At 42.1% G+C, this 24,316-nt stretch overlaps 2 protein-coding genes across 3 annotated transcripts in view; one reads left to right on the top strand and one right to left on the bottom strand.

Annotated features, from left to right (window-relative positions):
- VWA3B (von Willebrand factor A domain containing 3B) overlaps positions 1-24,316 on the top strand; it is a 201,442-nt gene that overhangs the window by 3,804 nt on the left and 173,322 nt on the right. Inside the window, exons 1-2 of one of the 2 annotated variants that reach the window (XM_061155966.1) lie at positions 10,286-10,491; positions 16,508-16,735. In XM_061155966.1, coding sequence (XP_061011949.1) covers positions 16,540-16,735 — 196 coding nt within the window. In that variant the 5' untranslated portion in view covers positions 10,286-10,491; positions 16,508-16,539. Of the gene's footprint in view, positions 1-10,285; positions 10,492-16,507; positions 16,736-24,316 lie in introns of those variants that run through there. The other variant, XM_061155967.1, reaches the window with a different exon arrangement.
- On the bottom strand, positions 13,920-14,587 carry LOC133065629 (large ribosomal subunit protein eL19-like). Its single transcript, XM_061156331.1, has one exon. It carries the CDS (start codon positions 14,585-14,587, stop codon positions 13,997-13,999), a length of 591 nt encoding a protein of 196 aa, XP_061012314.1. The 3' UTR covers positions 13,920-13,996.

The following is a 24,316-nucleotide window of genomic DNA, read 5'->3' as shown; positions in this document are numbered from 1 at the left end:
ATAGCAACCCACTCCACTATTCTTGCCTGGAAAATTCCATGGACAGGGAAGCCTGGCGGGCTAGTGCATGGGGTCACAAAAAGTCAGACACGAGTTAGCAACTAACCAATGACAACAGCAAGGGCACCCATACCAGCTGAAAACATTACACAAAACACTCTTCACAAGTGACTATAAGACAATGCCATTTCACATTTTACAAAAAGCTACTTTCTTAAAATAATACCCTGTTCCTCAGGAAAGCTCTGTTTTAAAAGATGATGGTTAGTAGACAATGGTGGTCTTGTTTACTTTTCTTCTAATTCAGACAACAGACCCTTTTTAGTTCATTCAGTCTGCAAAAAAAAAACCTTCCCCATCCCTCACTATGAGTTTCCACAGTAGGAACAGAGATGGGATGCTTCCAGGGCAAAGGACAGACAAGGAAAGGAGGAGGACAGATAGAAGAGGATGTCATGGAAGTTCCACTGGTTACTCAGCCAAAGGTTAACATCAGAAGTTAAAAAGAATGTCCAGAGACTGCCCACCCCTGTACTGACAAAGCTCTTCCCTGACCATAAAAAACATCCATGAAGACCAGGAATACTGAGTGCCCAGTGATAACAACAGTGTCAAAGACAAAGGCACTGGGGCACCCAATGCCAAGGTTTTCTCAAGGGCAACATGCACAGTTGAGCCCACATCTAGGTTTACCTTTGAGCATGTGAAAAGAAATCCCCTGCAAATCTTTGAAAATATGTACAGAAAGAGAAGAGAAACAATCACAGCCTTTTTCCCTTCTTTCTCCTCTGGCAACTAGATGTTTGACCATTCTGAGCAGAAGGAAGCTCTTTCTTGGGTCTATCTTTCTCTGAAGATATTTTTTAAAAAATTTCCACTTCTTAATTTTTTAATGATGAACCTTAAGATACTGATAGAGAAAGCTCCAGTAATCCCAGAATGACACTTTTAACCTGAACTTGGCCCATGGTTACCCCAAATGTGATCTGACTTCACAATAGATCCAACACAACAGAGGAATTACAGTTCTGCCTCTGTCAGTAAAAGTTCATACAGTCAGCTCTATCAACTTTGAAATATATGCCACCATTCTTTTAACTTTTATTTTTAAATGATTATATAGACTCACAGGAAGTTGTAAAAATAGTGCTGAGAATTCCCTGCGGTGTTTCTCTTGCCTTCCAGTGTGGATATCTTACATAACTCTATCAAAGCCAGGAAACTGACATTGACATTGGTGCTATTCTCACTATTCTTTTGACATCTGACCGCATGAGAACTGAAAGTCCTTAAACCTAAGAAAATGAATGAATTCCATCTCCTAAAAAGATCTACTACTACCAAGTTCAAGTTCTCCACACTTCACCCTACTCAGGCTACTTTGACTTTGTAATAACCGAGCGTTCTTTGGGCAGAGAAATGTGGTTCACGTAATTCCTCATCTTGAATACACAGAACAGACCTCCCTTGTTCCTTGTTCTCTGTGGCCAAAAGACAGTTTTCCATCATTCTACCAGAAAGAGAAGCTGCCCTCTTTGGGGGAGAGGGGTCTTTTTTGGTGCTGCTCTTGAATGTGTCTGTGTGTGAATCTGTGTGTGTGCACACTCAGTTGCTCAGTCGTGTCCAACTCTTTGCAGCCCGCCAGGCTCCTCTGTCCACGGAATTCTCCAGGCAAGGGTACTGGAGTGGGTTGCCATTTCCTACTCCAGGGGATTTCCTCAACCCAAGGATAGAACCAGCATTTCTTGCATCTCCTGCACTGGCAGTCAGATTCTTTACTATTGTGCCACCTGGGAAGCCCATACTTGAATGGTCTTTTGCTTTTTAACTTTTTTGGGACAATAATTATAGACTCACAGAAAGTTCCAAAAAAGTACAGAGAAGTCCTTAGTACCTTTCACCCAGTTTCTCCCAGTGCTTACTATAAAGTTCATTTGTTAGGTTACAACATCTGGAAAAGATAATTTCTGCATTTTTTAAACTAGGAAATATTAAAACTTTTCTTTAAGTCCTTTCATCCAGTGAAAGAAAATCTACTATACCTGAGACTCTCCTATTCAAGAGATTGGGTCTAATTATTAACCAGTTCATTGAAAAATCTTGGAACTATAAAACAATGATACACAAATCTTAGATACCTCATTTGTTTGTTTTTTTGGCCAAATTGTGCAGCACGTGGCATCTTAGTTCTCCGACCAGGGATCAAACCCATGCCGCCTGCATTGGGGAAGTCCCCTGAGATACCTCATTTTTAATTTGGCTCATGTAAAGATATAACATCAATCTTTTGGTATAGGGTTGTAGAAAAAAATTTTGTCCCTCAATGGAAAATAATGTGTTGTCTGTAGCATACCCTCCTGCCTTATCAGATAGATGGTGTGAGTAACTGACAGACATGCAAATTCTGTTCTGTTTGGTAAAGGTGAGCTTCTTCTCCCCTGTGGAAACGACAGTCTGTGTCTATTTGCATACTCAACTCAAAATTAATCCATATAATTTTTAAAAACTTTACTATGAAACACTTATCTGCCTGGTTCTTCCCTTTGACGCATTGCTGCTGCTGCTGCTGCTAAGTCACTTCAGTCATGTCTGACTCTGTGCGACCCCACAGACGGCAGCCCACTAGGCTCCCCCGTCCCTGGGACTCTCCAGGCAAGAACACGGGAGTGGATTGCCATTTCCTTCTCCAATGCATGAAAGTGAAAAGTCAAAGTGAAGTCGCTCAGTCGTGTCCGACTCTTCGCGACCCTATGGACTGCAGCCTACCAGGCTCCTCCGTCCATGGGATTTTCCAGGCAAGAGTACTGGAGTGGGGTGCCATTGCCTTCTCCATTTGACGCATTAATAGAATCTTCATGTGTGTTCATTTTTATATCTGAATGAGAGTCATGATTTTATCTTTTTTTAGGTCAAGACTATTTCCTTTGACTATTTCTCCACTGTTGAGAGCTGCTTCTCTCCTTTTTTCTCTTTTTTTCAAAAATCACACTCATAAAATGTCACGGACAACAGCAATTTAGTTTCACTCTCTGTAATGTGGAAATAGAGCTTAAAGATCAGCAAGCTGAATACTTCTAGATTTGCATAACTGTTGTCCCTTCCCCTAGGCATGTGCCCTCAGGGTGGGTTTTACCCACTCCTAATTCCATAGCAATGTTATTTAGTGACTCACCTTTATCTAGGACTTCCAAAGCATTCATCTAAAATTTCACAGAAATTAGAACTTTTTTTGAGATGGGCTGGGACCTGGAACCCTTTGCTGCAGTGCTTGCACTTGGACAAATATCTCCTCCAGCAGTAGACTCAAACTATAAGGGACTTAAAACAACTGCAGGCATGAGCAGTTGGTGCAAATTATGTACAAGATACAAAAAGTCAACAAACTAACTGCAGCTTCTGAGGAGCTGGGAGCAAAAGCAGAGGTCCCCCTGCCCAGGATCCCTGCAAGCAGAAACACCAAGGGGGTGAGCAGACCACATAAGCCACCCCTCCAGTCGGATCCACAGATCTGCTCCTACCCTTCCACCCTCAGAGCATTTAAGGAACCAGCTCACTACCCCCAACCCACCCCTGGAGGAGCTTGTAAGGACACCTGCTATTTGTTTTCTCTCCTTCCTGTTGCATGAGTCCCAAGAGAGCCTTGTCTGACCACCTCGTCCAGCCTCTTATAATTTCTGTTGATTAAAGAGTTCAAAGCTTCCCAGGTGGTGCGAGTGGTAAAGAACATACCTGCCAATGCAGGTAGACATAACAGACATGAGTTAGATTCCTGGGTCGGGAAGATCCGCTGGAGGAGAGCATGCCAACCCACTCCAGTGTTCTTGCCTGGAGAATCCCAGATTTCTTCAATGAATGGGCCTCAAGCATGGCTGCTCGCTTCCTCTCTTGCTCACTGAACCAACATCTTGGCTACATCCAAGGGAGACCTGGCCACAGTGAGAGGGATTCTGAGCTTCTTGGGGAGTCTGGAGTCCAGTGCAGCCCCTGCAGAGTTGGTTTCACCGGGCCCCCACTGCTGGCATTCATCCATTTGGCTATCTTCACCCTATTTGTCAGGCCAGGGGCTTCCTTTAGTCTGTTTGCATTCCATCCTCTGGTTCAAAGCCAGGATCCTTCCATGTCTATGTTGGCTCAGGTTGACAGACACCCACAGAAACCCAGATGGACCAGACCCTTCCCCAAATTTCTTTCTTTCTTTTTTAATGTTTATTTATCTGGCTATGCCAGTTCTTAGTTGCGGGATTTGGGATTTTTGATCTTCATTGCAGCATGTAGGATCTTTAGCTGTGGCATGTGGGATCTAGTTCCTTGACCAGGGATTGAACCTGGACCCCCTGCATTGGGAGCTTGGAGTCTTAACCACTGGAGCACCAGGAGAGTTCCCCGAATTTCTTTATTACCTCTCTGCATCCCCTCTCTTCCAGGTGCTGATTTCCTTCCTCGTGTGTTTCCCTGTGCTTTGCGCTCTGGGTCAGTACATTCAGGGCTCTCTGTATCGAATACAAGCTTATGCATTATTCACGATTTGCTTGCTCCTCCTCTGCAGCCACACTCATTGCTCTGGGCCCAGAAAGAAGGCTCCCGCCTCCATCTCCTCCCTTTGAAACTCCCTTTCTTCAAAGGCACTGAGCTGCCATTAAAGGCCCATTCACGTGCACACATGTTCATCTGACTCCTGTCCTAGGAATTCAAGTTCAGAAACACAATGTTATTTGATGTATGGTATTTGAGAAGGGTAGTTTGTTTTCTTTCACATTTGTACACATTCCAGGAGGTATGAAGGCATAAATGTTTTATGATCCCTGAGAAAAATGATCAAAGAGTATAATTAACCTGACCAAGGTCACACAGATAGTGAGTGTGTTTAATCAGTGCATGGGCCCCTTGACCCATTACCTCTGATTCCTATACCTCCAAAACTTCCTTTTTATACTTGCATTGGTAGGTGGGTTCTTTACCACCAGCACCACCTGAGAAGCCCAAACCAGAGTGTATTTGCCTGCAACTCTTTCTAACTGCTGTTCTCCAAAAGCCCAAGCCTTAGTTTATATGGCAGAGTGAAATCCCTACTGCCCACTGGTTAGCCTGAGCTCCCCATAGTTCCTCATCTCCTACCAATGAGGTGGGGCCATGTGACTTGCTCTGGCCAATGGGCTGTGAGTAGATGCAAACATGACTACATCAATATAATTGTGTGTGTGCATGTACATAAAATGTTTGCATTTGTTTTGCAACTTGTTTAAAAGATAACTCAATAACATACCTTGGAAATTGTTTTGCATTATTACAATTAAACTTTGTAATTCTGTCATATTACCATGAGAATATACCATAATTTCTGCACTGTGTGCATGCTAAGTCACTTCAATTGTGACTAATTCTTTGCAACCCCATAGACTATAGCCTGCCAGGCTCCTCTCCCCATGGAATTATCCAGGGAAGAATACTGAAGTAGGTTGCCATTTCCCACTCCAGGGGATCTTCCCAACCCAGGGATCGAATCTGTGTCTCCTGCATCTTCTGAGTTGGCAGACAGGTTCTTTACCACTAGCACCACCTGGGAAGCCCATCATAATTTCTACTACTCCTTCATTGATGGACATCTAGATTTCTATTATTTTGCTCTTATAAAAACACTTTCATGTATTCTCAAGGACATCAAAAAGTGGAATGGCTAGGTAGAAAAGTATATATGTTTACAATTAAAAAAAATGATTTAAAAATATTTTATTAAATTCAATTTACTGCAATTTTACTGCTCTAAGTGGTCCAGTGTTATCCTCTACCTGTCTTTGGTCTCTTTTCTTCACTCCTCGGGAAGTGTGAGTACTGGCCTAATTGGATCAGATTTCAGGATGCTGACCAAGCTTACGTCCATCACGTGTGTTTCTCCCTCTGTCACTTAGCTCTTTCACAAAAGGGACAAGAGGGCAGCCAAACCAGAACTTACATCTTCTGGTGGGCAAACACTCTTCTCTCTTCCTCCACATCAGCAGTATCACAGGTTTGCCCCTCCAACTTGGCAAGGACCTGGAAGAGAGACCTGAGCTTAGAAGGAGAGACCCTAGACTTGTGCCTGAGTCCTGTGCCCTGTCGGTCACCCTGCCTTAGGTTCATGCAGTGTAGTGCAGTGTTTAGTTGCTAAATCATGTCCAGCTCTTTTGCAACCCCATGGACTGTAGCCTACCAGGTTCTTCTGTTCAGGATTTCCCTGGCAAGGATACTGGAGTAGGTTGTCATTTCCTTCTCCAGAGCATCTTCCTGACCCAAGGATCAAACCCATCTTCCCTGCTTGGCAGGCAGATTCTTTATTACTAAGCCACTCCCTAAAATGAGGAAATGGCTTATTTCCCATTGCCATTGTTCACTGTGTCTACTCCGATCCTTAGGAACCACGAGAAGAGGATGACCCAGTCAAGGCAATATTCAGACCCATTCCTGAAGATTTTTGCATATGATCAAAGTCTCATTCCAGGAGTGCTGGTTTTGCCAGCTTTTGGTATAAATATCTATTTTTGAAGAGTGATCTAAAATGTTCAGGTGTTTGGGACTTCTTGTTTAGATAAAATATTTATCTAAGTGTTAATTCAGCGATTGGGATATGATTGTAGACTCAAAGGCATCTAGTTTATTGAAAAGCAACACTGCATTGCAAAGGGGTTGATTAACAGGAAGTGTGGGAAGGAGGGGTGATTAGAAAATGGATGTGTTTTATTCCATTTAAAACTGAAATGTGTTCTGTTAAAAGCCCATTCAAGTCTAGTGAGGTTTTCACTGTGGCACTAATATCCAGTTCTAAATGAACACTGTACAACTGAGACGACAGAACATTTCTTATGGAGAAAACTAAAGCCAATAATTGATCATCATAGCACATAATTAAGAGGGTAGGGTGTTGAAGCAGGTTGCCTGGGTTCAAATTCTTGGGCCACCATTTACTTGCTGAGTAATTTTGGAGAAGCTGCTTGGGCTTATGTCTCAGTGTACTTGTCTGTCAAATAGGGATAATCATGGTATCTTCCTCCTGGAGCTTTTGTAAGTATTGAATGAAGTGACATATTAATAGTGCTTAGAACATTGCTTGGATTTCAAGAAATTCTAGCTATTATTTTTAAATGTTGATTAACACTGAACATTGTTGTTCAATTGCTAAGTTGTGTCTGACTCTTTGTGACCCATGGACTCCAGCACGCCAGGCTTCCCTGTTCTACATTACCTCCCAGAGTTTTCTCAGACACATGTTCATTGAGTCGGTGATGCCATCCAACCATCTCATCCTCTGTTGCTCCCTTCTCCTCCTGCCCTCAATATTTCTCAGCATCAGGGTCTTTTCCAAGGAGTCGGTGCTTCATATCAGGTGGCCAAAGTATTGGAGCTTCAGCTTCAGCATCAGTCCTTCCAATGAATATTCAGGGTTATTTCCTTTAGGATTGACTGGTTTGATCTCCTTGCAGTCGCAGGGACTCTGAAGAGTCTTCTCCAACACCACAGTTCAAAAGCATCAATTCTTTGGCGCTCAGCCTAGCAATTGTCAAAGGGCAGAACAGTTATGCTTAAAATCTCTGTTCCTCATGAAAGATGTTACACTGAGGGCTGCAGACCTGCATTCACTCCCCACACAAAGAAGAGTGAACTGAAGAACATCACGCTATGTACAAATGTCTCTTTGGACTGTGTCTTCCCTGATGTCTCAGGCAGCCCATGGCAGCCAAACTCCCTAGACCAACAGCACCATCCAAGGTTCAAGAGCAACTGTTGCCTGATTCAGGTGCTTCACTCCCCATTGCCTCCTTCCTCTTCAGGAGTGCTTCTGTGTTAATTCTCTCTCAGACTCATCCTAACATATATATACAATTCCCTTGGATTAACATTTTACTTTTTCTCTGGTTCCAGGTTTTATGGTGGGCTCAGGAAAATTGCTTTTCCTCCTCTTGTTTCATTTATCACCCTCCCTGCCCCTCACCTACGAAGATTCTGATCATGATCATAAGCCCAGTAGTGCCAGTGATAGGCTTGTTTAAGAAAAAAGAAAAACTATTCAACTAGAAAAGTAAACAGCACAAAGGTCAAATAACAATGTAAAGGGTTGTCACACTTGGACATAGTGCCAAGAGTGTGGTACTGACAACTGGTGCTCTAAATCTGGACAGGCGGAAAGAAATGATTGGGGCTGGAGTGTCCTGAGGGCCGAGTGAAGACAGGGGCTTGAGCTGGCCCTGTAGGTTCTGGGGGCTGTGGCTCCCACGTGGTGGTAATTCAGGTGAAGGGGGTGTCGGGGTAGAGGCATCTGTGGTCAGAGGCAGGGATCACATTTGTCTCTCTGCTGGAGAATTTGAGTTGTGGGCAAAGAGGCTGAAAGTATATGGTCCCTGAATGGTAAACTCAGGTTAAACTTTACTTCCCAGGTGGCGCAGTGGTAAAGAATCCGCCTGCCAATGCAGGAGATGTAAAAGAGGAGGGTTATATCTATGGGTGGGGAAGATCCCTTGGAGTAGAAAATGGCAACACACTCCTGTATTTTCACCTGGAAATTTCACAAGCTACAAAACATGAACTTGCAAAGAATTGGACATGACTGAGCATGCACGCGCATGCATGCACACAGACACACACACACACACACATTACTTTAAGGATGGGAGTGAAATTATAGATGTCAATTGCTAAGGTTGAAGGTAGGATACAAAATATGTATTAAACGCAAATTCAAAACAAAAGCGTAAAGGTTCAGTCCAATGGAAAATTGCAACTGTGCTAAAGGGTTTTGTTTTGTTTTAATATTTATTTATTTGGCTGCACCAGGTCTTAGTTGAGGCATGCAGGATATTTTGTTTTGATATATGGGATCTAGTTTCCTGAGGGATGGAACCTGTGCCCCCTGCACTGGAAGCGCAGAGTCTTAAGCCTAGTAGTGCCAGTGATAGGCTTGTTTAACAGAAAAGAAAAACCATTCAACTTGAAAAGTAAATAGCACAAAGGTCAAATAACTTCTCTGGAGCACCAGAGAAATTCTGCTAAAGATATTCTTACTCCAGACCACTCAGCAAACAAAAATGAGTTGAACTCCCCTAAGGCTGGCTGAACTGAAGTCCCTATCAGCAATGCAGGATTTCAAAATGATTTCAACTTCTGCACACTTTTCTGTCTACAATTTAAATAATTAATGTTTCCTAAGAATGTATGCTTACAGGCATATAAACACAATTGACAGAAGCATAGAGTCACCTGCAGTGACTTGCATGTTAAGAGACAAGTGTCACAGGGAAGGGAGAATGCATGGGATGAAGGTGGGGACAGGATGAGGGCCCAGCTTAACAGCATGAGGTAGTGGGTTTGGCAAAGTGGATGCTATATGCTCTGCCTCACCCACAGCGACCTAGGAATACAAGCCTGGCAGGGTGTGGGCAGCAGGGTTTAATGTGGCATAGGCAAACGTGGGCATTACACTGTGCTACTTGCCTTCTGAACAGAATCTTCAGTACTGCTGAGTTTTTGTTTGTTTTGGGGGTGCAAATGGCAGGTGTCATTTGCTGGGACAGTAGTATACAATCTAATAATTTTGTGTAATGATTTATGATCTGAGAGCAAACCTTTCAGTACTTTTAAAGTTATAAAGGCATTCAAAGAATATAGGAAAAATAAACTCCTGTAGATGAGGTAGACTTTTCTGTTGGGGACAGAATTATTCAGTTCTAATATTAACTATGTTTTATTATATCTCCGAGCCAAAAACTTACCAAAAAAAACCAGCCAAAAATAATCTGGTCACTTCTTGAATTTTAAAATCTAAGACACAATATCTCAACAATATCTCAAGTAAAACAATACTTGCCTGTGGGATCTTATTAAGGATTTAAAGATTCTTTTCATAAACACAATTTTATTTCCGAGTGACTGAAGAAAAACCACGTCTTGCTCTCTTTGCTTACTCATTGTTACAAATAAAAATAAGGGTTAAAAATAAAGCCAAATGGAGAAAGTAATGCCTATAGGAACACTCACATCCAATAGAAAGGAGGGATTTTGGTAACTGCAGCCCCTACCCCGCCCCTCTCCAAAATTACAAACTTGCATGACTACAGTTCACAGTTCTTCAGGTCCCTCTGTCTCAGCTGGACCCCCACACCCGGCCGCGGGCCCCGCCCAAGCACCGGCTCCCAGCGCCTCCTCGGAGCCCCGCCCCTTCGCCCCTGGCTCCGCCTCCGCGCGGACACGCGCTCCGTGGGCGGGGCCGGACGGGGGAGCCGCGCCGTGATTGGAGGTGTCCGAGCGACAGGAGCGACGCTGTGGCCCCCAGGTCGCGCTCGGGTCACAGAGAAACAGAACGGCTGGAATCCTTTCGCGCCAGGCTCGGACACTTAGCCCGCTGGAGTCGCTCTTTATCAACCGAGATGCGTACCTCGCCAGTCCTCCCGGGCCGGAAGGCCCCCCAAGCAGGGGAGGGTGGCTGCTGACGGAAACCGCCTGGTCTTTCACCTGACAGGTTGCCTCGTAAGTGCTGACTGCTGTCCCCTCACGTCAGAACCCTGAGGCGCCGAGGTTGCCAACAAGCTGCTGATGGAAGCCTTGGAATCCCACAGTTTACGAGCTGGACTGGCCCCCGCTTAGAGGAAAGCTCGGCGACTTACCCTGAGTCACTTAACTAATTCATACCAGGGTCAGACCCAGAAACGCGTCCCGACCCCTAGAGCGCTTTGCACCGCCCCTCATTCCGGGGGTAAAGCTCGCCCCGGTGGAGACCCAGCTTGGAAAAGTTTTGTCTGTACTCTAGGCCGACAGTGATAAGGTGAAGCAGGTAGAAATGTGCCAAATATTTAGACTGAATTAAATTATAATTAAGTCATGCATTGTGGTGGTGGTGGCCCCCTCAGCCCCAGCCCGAGGTGTGAAGGGCCCTTCCCTCCCTGGCGCGCGGGCCGGCGCGCTCCGTTGAGGCAGGCCCGGCTCCCCTACACCTCTCTGGGTTCAGCCCCGCCTACCCCACCAGACCGGCCTGCTCCCGCCGCCCACATTACTGCACAAGCGGACAGGGAGCCCCGTTTTGGTGTAGGGGGTAGCTCCAGGACCACTTCGTGGGTCATAGGCTGGCTGGTGGGGTCGCGGCCGCCTAGGCCCATGGCGCTGGCCAACTTAGACTGTGATCCCGGTTGATGGGGCACGTCCACCGTGGCCACGTGGCCACCGTGGTCTCTGCCACCTGCAAACCTCACTCAACCAAGGGCTGGAGGGCGAAGTTGCAGGAGCGGCCTGGTATTGGTTTGGACCGGCTGCTTTCTGGAGTGCACCTTTCTGCTAGAAGAGCAGTGGAAGCGAGGCAGGCACCCACTATACCACCAGCTCAGCCACTGGTGGTCGCCACGGTGGGACGAGGGCTTCCCAAGGTGACTCAGCTAGTAAAGAATCTGCCTGCCAAAGTAGGAGATGTGGGTTCCATCCCTGGGTCGGGAAGATCCCCTGGAGAAGGAAATGGCTACCCATTCCAGTATTCTTGCCTGGAGAATCCCATAGACAGAGGAGCCTGGCAGGCTACACTGTCCATGGGGTCGCACAGTCAGACACAACGGAGCAGTAACATTGTCACTCAACCTCTAACCATACAGGACTGCTCTCTTAAGGCATGAGGCCTTCTGCAGGACTCAGCTCAGGGCGGCCATGGGACATCTCTTGCTTCCTGGTACCCAAAGACCCAGCAGCTCCAGGGTGACTGTACCTAGAGCCCCTAGTTACCTTGCTGGGGGGCTTTGGACTGCGCCAGTTTAAACAACTTTCTATATTTTCCCCAAACTTCTGCGTGCTTGCAGCTGCCAGCTCACACTTTCACTTCTCTCTCTTTTTTTTTCTTTTTTCCATTTATACTTCCTCTTTCTATTTAGGAAAACCTTTTTCTATTTCCCAAAACTTTGGCTCTTGGATAGCTTTTAAAACTTAGTGAAGTGCTCAACTGGAATTTGTTATTTCTAACTTCTGGATTCCTCTATATTGTAATAACCTCAGATAAACTCAGTTATAATACTAATCATAATAACATAGTCAGAGCTGGAAAATGTCTGTTTAAAGAGACAGCTATTTCCCACACTGCGAATCTTTGCCTTATTTGAAACAATCAGGATTCTCAGTAATTCTGAGTGATCAATTTAATTCAACTCAACACCTGTACAAAGTACCTTCTGTATATAAGGCACTGTGCTGAGGACATTCATGTGGTTTTTTCCCTGTAGTAATCGAATCTACTTTCAATCTGGGGAGGACATACTGAAGTGGCCAAGGCTATATGGGTGGAATATCCAAGCAAAAACTGGGGCTTTCTCAGGGGGAGGGGAGGCTGCAGGAGTTTGATGAGGCCTCTGGAGAGGCTTAATGGGGGAGATGGGATTGGAAATGGGCCTTCAAGGCTGAGATTCCATGCAGGAGAATGACCTGAGACCAGCTTAGAGGTAGGAAAACAGGTGGGCTGTGTGGAAGGATTGCTTTGTCAATTCACTTGGCAACTTTGTTTTGGAAGCTTTCTTGCTTCTCCAGAGTACGTCTTACCCCATTTGAGAAGAATGATCTCTTCTGTTGGAGGTGCCCTTTCTCTCCTTTCTTCCTTGTTTTCTCTGGATAAGTTCAGCTTTCTAAGCTTTCGTTTCCAAAAATACGGGTATTCTCACACTAAAAAGCCAAAAAAGTCAAGATGTGAATTGGGAGGACTCCTATAGGTTCTCTGATCCGACAGAGCCTATTAGACTTAAAAAAATTATTTAAAAAGATCATTTGAGGGACTTCCCTGGTAGTCCAGTGGCTGGGACTCTGTACTCCCATTGCAGGGGCCTGGATTCTAACCTTGATCAGGGAACTAGATCCCATATGCTGCAACTAGGCATGTGGCAACTAAGACCCAGTGCAGTCAAATAAATAAATAAATAATATTTTTAAGATAAATGAAAATCTTTCAAATGCAAAAGGGACTGGGGCATACACCTTAGCTGAAGGATTCAGTTGCCCTTTGTTTGGAATTGAGAATATGTCCATTTGGCTTAAAAGCAAAAGCCATGGCTCTTCTAAAATCTTGTTTAAGCTTCCAAAATCCAGTTTAGCTTTAGTGAAGCAGTTTGTGTAGCTGTGCTCCTTTTTTAACCTCAGGCATGTAGCTCCCTTTTGCAAGAAGATTACAGGAGGTGGATGAGTGTGTTCAGGAAAGAGAGAAAGTAACTGGAAATGAAGAAATAGTAAAAAATATTCTGAGCTTCCTTTTTCTAGTTTCTGTAGGAACCATTGGCCAAATTTAAAAGTCCTTCAGCTGGCAGTCTTTGTTGGACAGATCTCAAAAAGAAAGTAGAAGCATATTAGTCTGCCCTTGTTGCTGTCTTCATATTCTCTGATTCTAAAGGAGGAGGAGGAGGATTCCAAACTTCATAGCTCAGGGAACTTTGGGACTTCCAAAAGGAGGTTTGGATAAAAGTGGGTATATGAAAAAGGCACAATTACTAAAGGGTAATAACTTTTTTTAAAGCTTAAAAAGTCCATTTATTAGCTTACAAATAGTATGAAGAGTAATGACTTTTAAGGAATTTATTTGTACATAGTTCTTTCTGATATATCAAGTTCTCATCCATGCATTGACACATTTGTTCCTTGCGGGAGCCCTGGGAGTCAGGATGTGTTACCAGTGCAGAGAGGAGGAAATCACTTGCTTAAAATGGCAGAATGGACCTTCACAGAGTTTTCATCCTTTATCTTCCAACTCCTACATGATGCTCTCTGACTACTATTGTAACATTCTCATCAAATTGAGCCTTAGTAGAAAGAAGATCTTCATAAAAATATGCATTTGTTTGAAATTTGGAATTCAACATATAGGGACAATACAAATTCACATAAACCTTAAAATGGAAATCATTATCTTTATTTGTTATTATTATTATTTTTTTTTAGACAGATAAAGGCTTGTCTTTTATTGAATGAGTGATCTATGCAATTGCCGAGGCCACTATGTACAGAGAAGAGGGGGAGAACTTTATTTCTTGGTCTCTTCCTCCTTGGACAGAGTCTTGATGATTTCCTCCTTCTTGGCCTGGAGCCGCTCTTCCCGGCGCTTGCGGGCTTCCTTGGTCTTAGACCTGCGGGCCTCAGCCTGGTCCGCTGGAAACTTCTTGCGAGCCTTGTCTGCCTTCAGCTTGTGGATATGTTCCATGAGAATCAGCTTGTTTTTGAACATGTTACCCTTCACCTTCAGGTACAGGCTGTGATACATGTGGCGGTCAATCTTCTTAGATTCACGGTATCGTCTGAGCAGCCGGCGCAGAATTCTCATCCTCCTCATCCAGGTTACCTTCTCGGGCATTCGAGCATTGGCAGTACCCTTTTGCTTACCTATACCCATATGCCTGCCCTTCCGGCGAGCCAAGGTGTTTTTCCGGCATCGAGCCCTGGAATGGACAGTCACAGGCTTCTGGATGATCAGCCCATCTTTGATCAGCTTCCGGATCTGCTGGTGGGAGTTAGCATTGGCGATTTCATTAGTCTCATTGGGGTCCAACCAGACCTTCTTTTTGCCACAGCGAAGGACGCTGGAGGCAAGCCTCTTCTGAAGCCTGAGCATACTCATGGCCGCCCATTATCTTTATTTGTTATTTATTTAGTTAGTTTTCAGCTGTGCTGGGTCTTCACTGCTGCTCACAGGCTTTCTCTAGTTGTAACAAGTGGGGGCTACTCTCTAATTGCAGTGTTTCTAATTGCAATGACTTCTCTTGTTGCAGAGCACCAGCTCCAGAGCTCAGGCTCAGTAACAGCGCACAGACTTAGTTGCCCTGCAGCATGTGGAATCTTCCAAGACCAGGGATGGAACCCATGACCCCTGCACAGGCAGGCGGATTCTTAACCACTGGACAACCAGGGAAGTCCAGAAATCATTATCTTTGAAAACTTGAAAATAAGTCAAAAAGCTTATTGAGCCTGTGCATGTGTGCTTAATTGCTTCCAACACTTGGTGACCCCATTGGTTGTAGCCCGCCAGGCTTCTCTGTCCATGGGGATTCTCTAAGTAAGAATACTGGAGTAGGTTGCCATGCCCTCCTCCAGGGGATCTTCCTGACCCAGGAATCGAAGCTGTGTCTCTGATTCTTTACCACTAGTGCCACCTGGAAAACCCTTATTGAGCCTGAGCTCTGAGAATAAAGGTCAGTGCTCTGTCTTCAGTGAGGACCCAGGAGCCCTCGTGGACAGCAGTCCTGTTGTATGGAGTCTGTAGCCTTGTACCATAGGACCATGTGGGAAGAGGTCACTTATCACCATGGCAGAGTGGTAAAGAAATAGCTTTGATTTCTGCTTCTGCTTTACTGACTATGTCTCCTGAACATGTTCCAATTCCTCAAATGTAAGTAGGGTGATAACAGTGGGTAACTGATACCGATATGAAGGATTTGTGAGATAGTCTTTGAAAGGCTCAGTCCAGTTTCTGGCCAACAAATGGAAGTTGCTGCATGCAGTTGGATTTTTTTTTTATTGTAAAGTCCACAGAACATAGACTCTGGAATGGAAGACCCGGGTTAGAATCTAAGCCACATACCTCCCACCACCCCATCCCCCACCAGCTGTGAGAACTGGCCAAGTTAGTTAAGCCGTCTCTGTGTTGGTTTCCTCATTTGTAAAATGGGAATAGTAGTACTACCTACTCATTAGGTTACTGTAGGGAAAATGTATACTACACAGAAAATACACAAAGTTAAATAAACGTTTGCTAATAGTACATCTAACGTCTTTTCACAAAACCTCCCTAGCTTGGGTCCAGTTGATTTCTGTTTGACTAAATTTACTTGTCATAACAGGGATACTTTCTGGAAATAGTATTTCTGGATAGTATTCCAGAAATCCTATTTCTGGAAATAGGATGAGAATTTTAAAAATGGGAAAGGGGAATTTTTCCATTGTTGGAAAATGTTGAGTTCCAGGGAACCCATTTACATGCACCACACATTCCTAGATACAAAGGGAAGCAGAGCTTTCTACTCTTTCCCCAGATTTTCAGGCCCTGCCTAAAGTAGTGGTGAGTGAGCTAAGATTGTATTACAGTCTCCTCCCTCCATGTGTACACCAGCTTTATTTAGGCAGGTCTGGATCAGTTCAGTGTGTTGTGTATTGCCTTAAGTTGGGCTGATCTCTTAAACTTTCTGGTTACTTGAGCCAGAAAGCCACAACTTTCAAGTAAAGTCCCTGAGAATGAAACATGGGATGGTGAATCCTTGTATTCACCACACAGAGAAAACTACTGTAAAATTGGCATATATCTTTCTCGATGTTTTTCTGAGTGGGGGTATGCACATATAGATATTGAATCTTATGGATACCTTTTAGTCATGCATTTAGGTATCGCTTTGCCAACAAGTATACAATTTTGTATTATTTTTACCTGTGCTAAATAGCATTCAGTGTAATGATTGTACTGTCATTTATGTTAAACCTGTCCTCAGTTGATATTAGCTTGTTTCCAAGTTTTCAGGAAATCTGATTTTGACAATTGCCCTTACAGGAGGTTCCTGTGACTTAGATCCTAATTCAGAGATGGAAGTACCAGGCTCATCTTCCACCATCTCTGAGGACCAGACTCGGAGGCAAGAGGGGCTGAGCGACACTAGAACAGACTCAGTCAAGCAGAGTCTCATCTCATCTGAGGAGTGGCTTCAACTGCATGGGCTTAAGAGCAACAAATTGACCTTGAAACAGATTTTGTCACAGATTGGATTCCCACATTGTGAAGGTATTAATACAAAGTGCTGACTGGAAAACCCAAACATCATGCTGCCCTTTAGCCTTTGAGGAGGCGGCATCAGTTCTGAAATCCCCTCAAAACACATGTCTCTGAGTTGGTTTTTTTTTTTTAAATATATTTATTTATTTGACTGTGCCAGGCCTTATTAATAGTCACAGCATGCAGGATCTTTGAGTTGCAGCATGTAGGATTTAACTCCCTGACCAGGGATTGAACCCAGGTCCCCTGCATTGGGATTGCAGAGTCTTAGCCCCTGGACCACCAGGGATGTTCCTCTGAGTTTGTTTTGGTCTCACATTCTTATGGGTAAAAAAGATTTGTGCATGGACCCCCAATATATGTATATTATATAGACTTACAATCATCAATCCACCTATTAAATATTAGTAATACTTAATTTCATTCTTTCTTCTTTTAAAGATGAAATAAAACCTAAATATAAGTTATACCCTTCACACCCTGCAGATGTCTTGCTCCTGCCCTGGCATGTGCAAACCCCTTTTGTAGGCTATGGATTAGGGTAATAGGTCTGTGTGGTTTTAGGGAGAACTCCCTATTTTCCTATTGTGGCCTGCGTGTGGTAATGGGCCAGTTTCTTCTAAATGTGTTGGTTACAATGTTGATTTTCAATTCCCAGGAGTATTGCCCTCCAACAGGGAGCAGGGAAATGTGTGAGGAGATATATAGCAGGGGATGTAGGGGTTTCAGACTGACCTGGGGACCCATCCTAACAGCAAGGCCTTGATCTTCAGGGTTCAGGCTCTGCTTTCTTATTTATCCTGCTGCTGCTGCTGCTAAGTCGCTTCAGTCGTGTCCGACTCTGTGCGATCCCATAGACAGCCTACACGGGGCTAAAACAGCTGATCCTATACCATCTAAATACCCTTTGAATAGGCTTCCCTGGGGCTAAGATGGTAAAGAATCCGACTGCAATGCAGGAGACCCAGCTTCAGTCTCTGGATCAGGAAGATCCCCTGGAGAAGGGAATGGCAACCCACTCCAGTATTCTTGCCTGGAGAATCCCATGGACAGAGGAGCCTTGTCCATGGGGTCTCAGAGTCAGACATGACTGAGCGACTAACACTTTCACTTTCACCCTTTGAATAGGAGGAGTCTGCCAGAGTCAGGGTCTATGGGATTCCTATACAAAGAAACAAGCTGAAAAAGGTTTTGTCTCATGTTTCAAATTATTATAATTCAGTCATTAACATTAACAAAATAGCAATTCTTCATATTTTGTCAAGGATTTTTCCATTTAAGATCATGAGGGATGTTACTCTGTAATTCTCTTTTAATGTCCTTATTAGGTTTTGGTATCAGGATTATGTTGGCCTCATAAAATGATTTGGAAGTATTGCCTTCTCCTCTGTGTTCTGATGGTGTTTGTACATGATTGGTACTAGTTCATCTTTAAATGTTTGATAGAACTCACTGGTTAAACTTATCTGAGCCTGGAGTTTGTAAGAAAAGTTTGATAAGAAATTCAATTTCTGTAATAGACATAAAACTATTCAAATTTTGTTTCATCATGTCAGTTTTGGAAAGTTGTTTTATAAGGAATTTGTCCATTTTGTGCATGTTTTCTAACATATTGGCAAAACATGTTCAAAATATTGCCTTGAAATTTTTTAAATGCCTGTAGAATGTGTAGTGATGTTACTGCTTTCATTTCCAATATTGATAATTTGTGTTTTCTTTCACTTTTTTTGATAAAGTCTTGTTAGGGGTATATCATACCTCTTTTTAAAGAATCAAATGTTGGGTTTGTTGATTTTTTTTTTTTTTAATGTTCTTTGCTTTCCATTTCATTGGTATCTGCTTTGATCTTCATTATGTATTTACTTCTACTTTAACTTGCATTTCTTTTTCTAACTTTTAAGGTGGAAACTTGGATAATTAATTTTAAACCTTTCTTTTTTTCTCATATAGGTATGAGAAAAATTATAAGTACTCCCCTAAGTATTGAAATTATAAGTATTCCCCTAAGCATTGCTTAGGCTGAATCACAGTTTAAAATATTTTTTTCTATTTTTCTTGGATACTTAGATTAGATTTCTTAGATTCATGATCTTTTTCCTTAAATTCATATTTTAAAAAGGAATATGTTGTTTAATTTTTAAATATTTTAGGGCTTTTAAAGATAGTTCTTTGAAAAAAACTAAAAATAAATAAAGATAGCTCTTTGTCATTGTTGGATTTCTAATTTAATTCTGTTGAGTTCAGAGAACATCTATTAGTCTTTTGAAATTGACATTTGACTTATGTCCTAGTGTGTATCTTGCTGCACATGTAATACATGCTGGAAAGGGATGTGTATTTTGCAGTTGTTAAGTGGTATTCATAAATGTTAATTAGGTGAAGATGCTTGATAGTATTATAGAGATATTTCACATCTTTAGTGATTTTTTTTCCCTAGTGGATTTGTCCATTTTTCCCTTTAGTTTTATCAATTTTATTCATATAGTTTGAAGCTCTGAATGCCTGCACATTTAAGATTGTCATATCTCACTGATGAATTGGCAACTTTTGATAATTTTGAAATGTCCAACTTTATCTCAGATGGTAGTCCTTGTTTTGACATTTGCTTTGTCTAACATTAATATAACTACTGCAACTTCCTTGTTCTTCATTTTTGTATGGCATGCATGTTTATACTCTTTCACTTTCAAACCAGTTGTAATGTCATTAAAGAGTGCCCCTTTAACTCAGTCTCATAATCTCTTTTTGTTGTTTACCTACATTAGTTTGTTCGTTATTTATTTATTTGTTTTTGGATGTGCTGGGTCTTTGTTGCCGTGCACAGGCTTTCTCTAGTTGTGGCGAACAGCAGCTACTCTCTAGTTGCAGTGTGCAGGCTTTTCAGTGCTGGCTTCTGTTGTGAAGGAGCACATGATCTAGACACATGGGCTTTGGTAGTTGTGACTCTCAGGCTTAGTTGCTCCCTGGCATGTGGGATCTTCCTGGACCAGGGATCACACTCATGTTTCCTGCATTGGCAGGTGGATTCTTAACCACTGGACCACCAGGGAAGTCCAGTCTCTGTCTTTTAATTGTAGTTTGGTTCTCCATATTTAATGTAATAATTGACTTAATTAGGTTTAGGTATGTGCTGTGCTGTGCTTAGTCGCTCTGTCATTGCCAACTCTTTGCGACCCCATGGACTGTAGCTTGCCAGGCTTCTCAGTCCGTGGGGATTCTCCAGGCAAGAATACTGGAGTGGGTTGCCATGCCCTCCTCCAGGGGATCTTCCCAACTCGGGGATCAAACCCAGGTCTCCCACATAGCAGGCAGATTCTTTACCATCTGAGCAACCAGGGAAGCCAAAGGGTACTGGATTGGATAGCCTATTCCTTCTCCAGGGGACCTTCCCAACCCAAAAATCGAAGCAGGGTTTCCTGCATTGCAAGTGGTTTTTTTTTACCAGCTGAGCTACCAGGGAAGCCCAGATTTAGGTATACCATTTTACTATTTGTTTTCCATTTGTCCCATCATTTTCTTCCCTCTCTGTTCCTCCTTTTCTGCCCTCTTTTGGGTATGTTGAATATTTTTGTATTTCATTTAGTTACATTTTTATTTTTATTTCAATTTCAATAGGACTTTAAGGTACACCTTTTTGCATTATATTTTCAGTGGTTACTCTCTTAATTATATCCTTAACTTGTCACAATCTGGTAAAAGTGAGCTTTGCACTACTTCATGTACAATGTAAGAATCTTACAACAGTATAGCTCCACTTATTCTCTACTCCTGTCCTTGGCGTTATTGTTTAAATATATTTTATTTTTGTATATATTACAAATCTCACAATCCAGTGTTATAATTATTGCTTTAAAAATTCATATGTCTTTTAAAAGAAAATGAGTGGGAAAAAATAGCATCTTAAAATCCACATATTTAAATACCATTTATAGTATTTGTCTTTCCTTTGTCTTTCCAAATTTGAAGTTCTATCTGGTGTTTTTTCCTAAAGAATTTCTTTTTAGCATTTCTTGTAGTGGTAGTCTTCTGGTGACAGATTTTTCTCAGTTGTTATCTGATATTATCCTTATTTCACCTTCTTTTTTTTGTATCATTGATTGATTGACATAGTTTTTTTATTCTGGAGTGATATAGTCACAGGAGCTTGCAAAGATAATATAGACAGATCCCACGTACCCTTCACCCAATTCCCCTAATGGTTATATAAAATCGTAGCATAGTACCAAATTCAGGAATCTTACATAGATACACAGTATGTGGCTAATTCTATGCAATTTTATTTCTTGTATGGTTTGTATAACCACCACCACAATCAAGATAAGAACTGTTTATCACCACAAAGATCTCCCTTGTGGTACCCCTTTATAGTCATACAGACACCCTATCTTCCAACATTCTTAACTTCTGGCAACCACCAGTCTGTTTTCCATATCTATAATTTTCTCATTTAGAGATCATTTATGTATATGGAATCATATATAGTATGTGTATGGTATCACATATGACCCTTTGGGATTGGAATTTTTTCATTGGTATTATTTCTTTGAGGTTCATTCAGGTTGTTGCATCTATCAATAGCTTGTTTCTTTTTATTATAGAGCAGTATTCCATGGTATGGATGTACTGCTGGTTATTTAACTTGTCACTCATTAAAAGATAACTGGGTTTTTTCCAGTTTGGGGATATTGCAAATAAAGCTGCTATGAACAGTTGTTTACAGGTTTTTATGTAAGCATTCATTTCCACTTCTCTGGGATAAATGTCCAGGAATGTAAGGTGGTAAGTTGTCCTTTAGTCGCTGAGTCCTGTCCAACTCTTTTGCAACCCCATGGACTATAGCCTGCCAGGCTCCTCTGTCCATGGTATTTCCCAAATAAGAATACTGGAGTGGGTTGCCATATTCTCCTCCAGGGGATCTTCCAGACCCAGGGATTGAACCTGTGTCTCTTTTGTCTCCTGCATTGGCAGGTGGATTCTTTACCACTGCACCACCTGGGAAACCCTAAAGTTCTCTGTAGTATTCCATTGTTCTTTTGATGTCTGTAGGGTTTTAAGTGATAGTCCCTGTTTTGTTTCCTGGTATCAGTAATCCATGTCTCGGTCCAGTCAGTTCAGGACCACAGTCTTGTCTAACTCAATGAGACTAAGCCAATTCGTGTCTACTCTGTTTTTATCTTTGTTAGCATTGCTAGGGGTTTGTCAGTATTGATCTAATTAAAACACCAGTTTTTAATTTCATTGATTTTCTCTATTTTTCCTATTTTTAATTTAATTGATTTCTGCTTTGATTTTTATTATTTCTTTGGGAGCTTTAGTTTTGTTTTTTTTTAAGCTGTGCTGGGTCTTCATTGCTCTGAGCGCTTTTTACTCCAGTTGTGCTGCACCGATTTCTCATTGTGGTGACTTTTCCTTTTGAGGAGCATAGGCTCTAGGATGCGGGGGCTTCAGTAGTTGGGGTCTGGGCTCTAGAGCATGGGCTCAGTGGTTGTGCTACACGGGCTTAGTTGTTCCAAGGCATGTGGGGTCTTCCCAGACCAGGGATCAAACCCAGGTCTCTTGCATTGACAGGCAGATTCTTTACCATTGAGCCACCAGGGAAGCCCAGTTTTAGATGATTGATCTGAGACTTTTCAGCTCATCTTATGTCAGAATTTAGTGCTGTAAATTTCTCTCTTGAGACCATTTAAGCTGTGTCCCTCACGTTTTTATATGTTGTATTATCATTTCATCATCAATTTGCCATTGTCAAATTATTGTCAAATCAATATCATTTCATTCAGTTTCATTTCATTTAAGAAAGAATTTTTTATTTCTGTTGAGATTTCCTCTTTGACTCAAGGAATTTTTTTTAGAAGCATGTTATTTAGTTTCCAAGATTTTGGAGACTTTTTTGTTATCTTTTATTATTGATGTTTATTTGTTTCCATTGTGGACAGAGAACATACTCTGTTTCAATTCTTTTAGATTTTTTGAGGTCTGTTTGATAGCCTGGGATATGGTTTATCTTGGTATATATTCTGTGGTACTTGAAAAGAATGTGTATTCTTTTGTTGTTGTATAGAACATTGTTTGTTTGTTTTTTTTTTTAAATAAATGCCTTTCTCTGATGATGAGTGATGTTGAACATCTTTTTATGTGTTTGTTAGCCATCTGTATGTCTTCTTTGGAGAAATGTCTGTTTAGTTCTTTGGCCCATTTTTTGATTGGGTCATTTATTTTTCTGGAATTGAGCTGCAGGAGTTGCTTGTATATTTTTGAGATTAGTCCTTTGTCTGTTGCTTCGTTTGCTATTATTTTCTCCCAATCTGAGGGCTGTCTTTTCACCTTGCTTACATGCCAGTCAGGATGGCTGCTATCCAAAAGTCTACAAGCAATAAATGCTGGATAGGGTGTGGAGAAAAGGGAACCCTCTTACACTGTTGGTGGGAATGCAAACTAATACAGCTGCTATGGAGAACAGTGTGGAGATTTCTTAAAAAACTGGAAATAGAACTGCCATATGACCCAGCAGTACCACTTCTGGGCATACACACCGAGGAAACCAGATCTGAAAGAGACACGTGTACCCCAATGTTCATCGCAGCACTGTTTATAATAGCCAGGACATGGAAGCAACCTAGATGCCCATCAGCAGACGAATGGATAAGGAAGCTGTGGTACATATACACCATGGAATATTACTCAGCCGTTAAAAAGTATTCATTTGAATCAGTTCTAATGAGACGGATGAAACTGGAGCCCATTATACAGAGTGAAGTAAGCCAGAAAGATAAAGAACATTACAGCATACTAACACATATATATGGAATTTAGAAAGATGGTAATGATAACCCTATATGCAAAACAGAAAAAGAGACACAGAAGTACAGAACAGACTTTTGGACTCTGTGGGAGAAGGCGAGGGTGGGATGTTTCGAGAGAACAGTATCAAAACATGTATATTATCTATAGTGAAACAGATCACCAGCCCAGGTTGGATGCATGAGACAAGTGCTCGGGCCTGGTGCACTGGGAAGACCCAGAGGGATTGGGTAGAGAGGGAGGTGGGAGGGGGGATCAGGATGGGGAATACGTGTAAATCCATGGCTGATTCATGTCAATGTACGACAAAACCCATTACAATATTGTAAAGTAATTAGCCTCCAACTAATAAAAATAAATGAAAAAAAAATAAAGCCCTTGACAATACCTTTGACAAACAAACAAACAAAATGCCAACTAGATCCTGTTTATGATGGTGTTGTTGAGTATCCTTGCTGATTTTCTGTTATTCTATCAGTTGTTGAGAGGAGTGATATTGAAATCTCCAGCTACAACTGTGGCTTTGTGTATTTCATATGTGTGTCCCTGTTGTTTAGTGCATGTACCTTTAGAATTTCAAAGTCTTCCTGGTGAATTGACACTTTTATAATTATATAATCTCCTCCTCTACCCTTAGTAATATTCTTTGCTCTGTGGTGTACTTTTTTTACATTAATACAATCAACTCTGCTTTGTTTTTATTCATATTTACATGACATCTTTTTTGTCCATTTAACTTATATATCAGTATATTTGAAGCAAGTTTCTCAGACACAGTATTTAATCAGT

Source organism: Dama dama, chromosome 11 (genome assembly GCF_033118175.1).
Source record: "Dama dama isolate Ldn47 chromosome 11, ASM3311817v1, whole genome shotgun sequence".
In the NCBI taxonomy this organism is placed as follows: Eukaryota; Metazoa; Chordata; class Mammalia; order Artiodactyla; family Cervidae; genus Dama; species Dama dama.
This window is presented reverse-complemented; position numbering and strand designations above follow the sequence as displayed.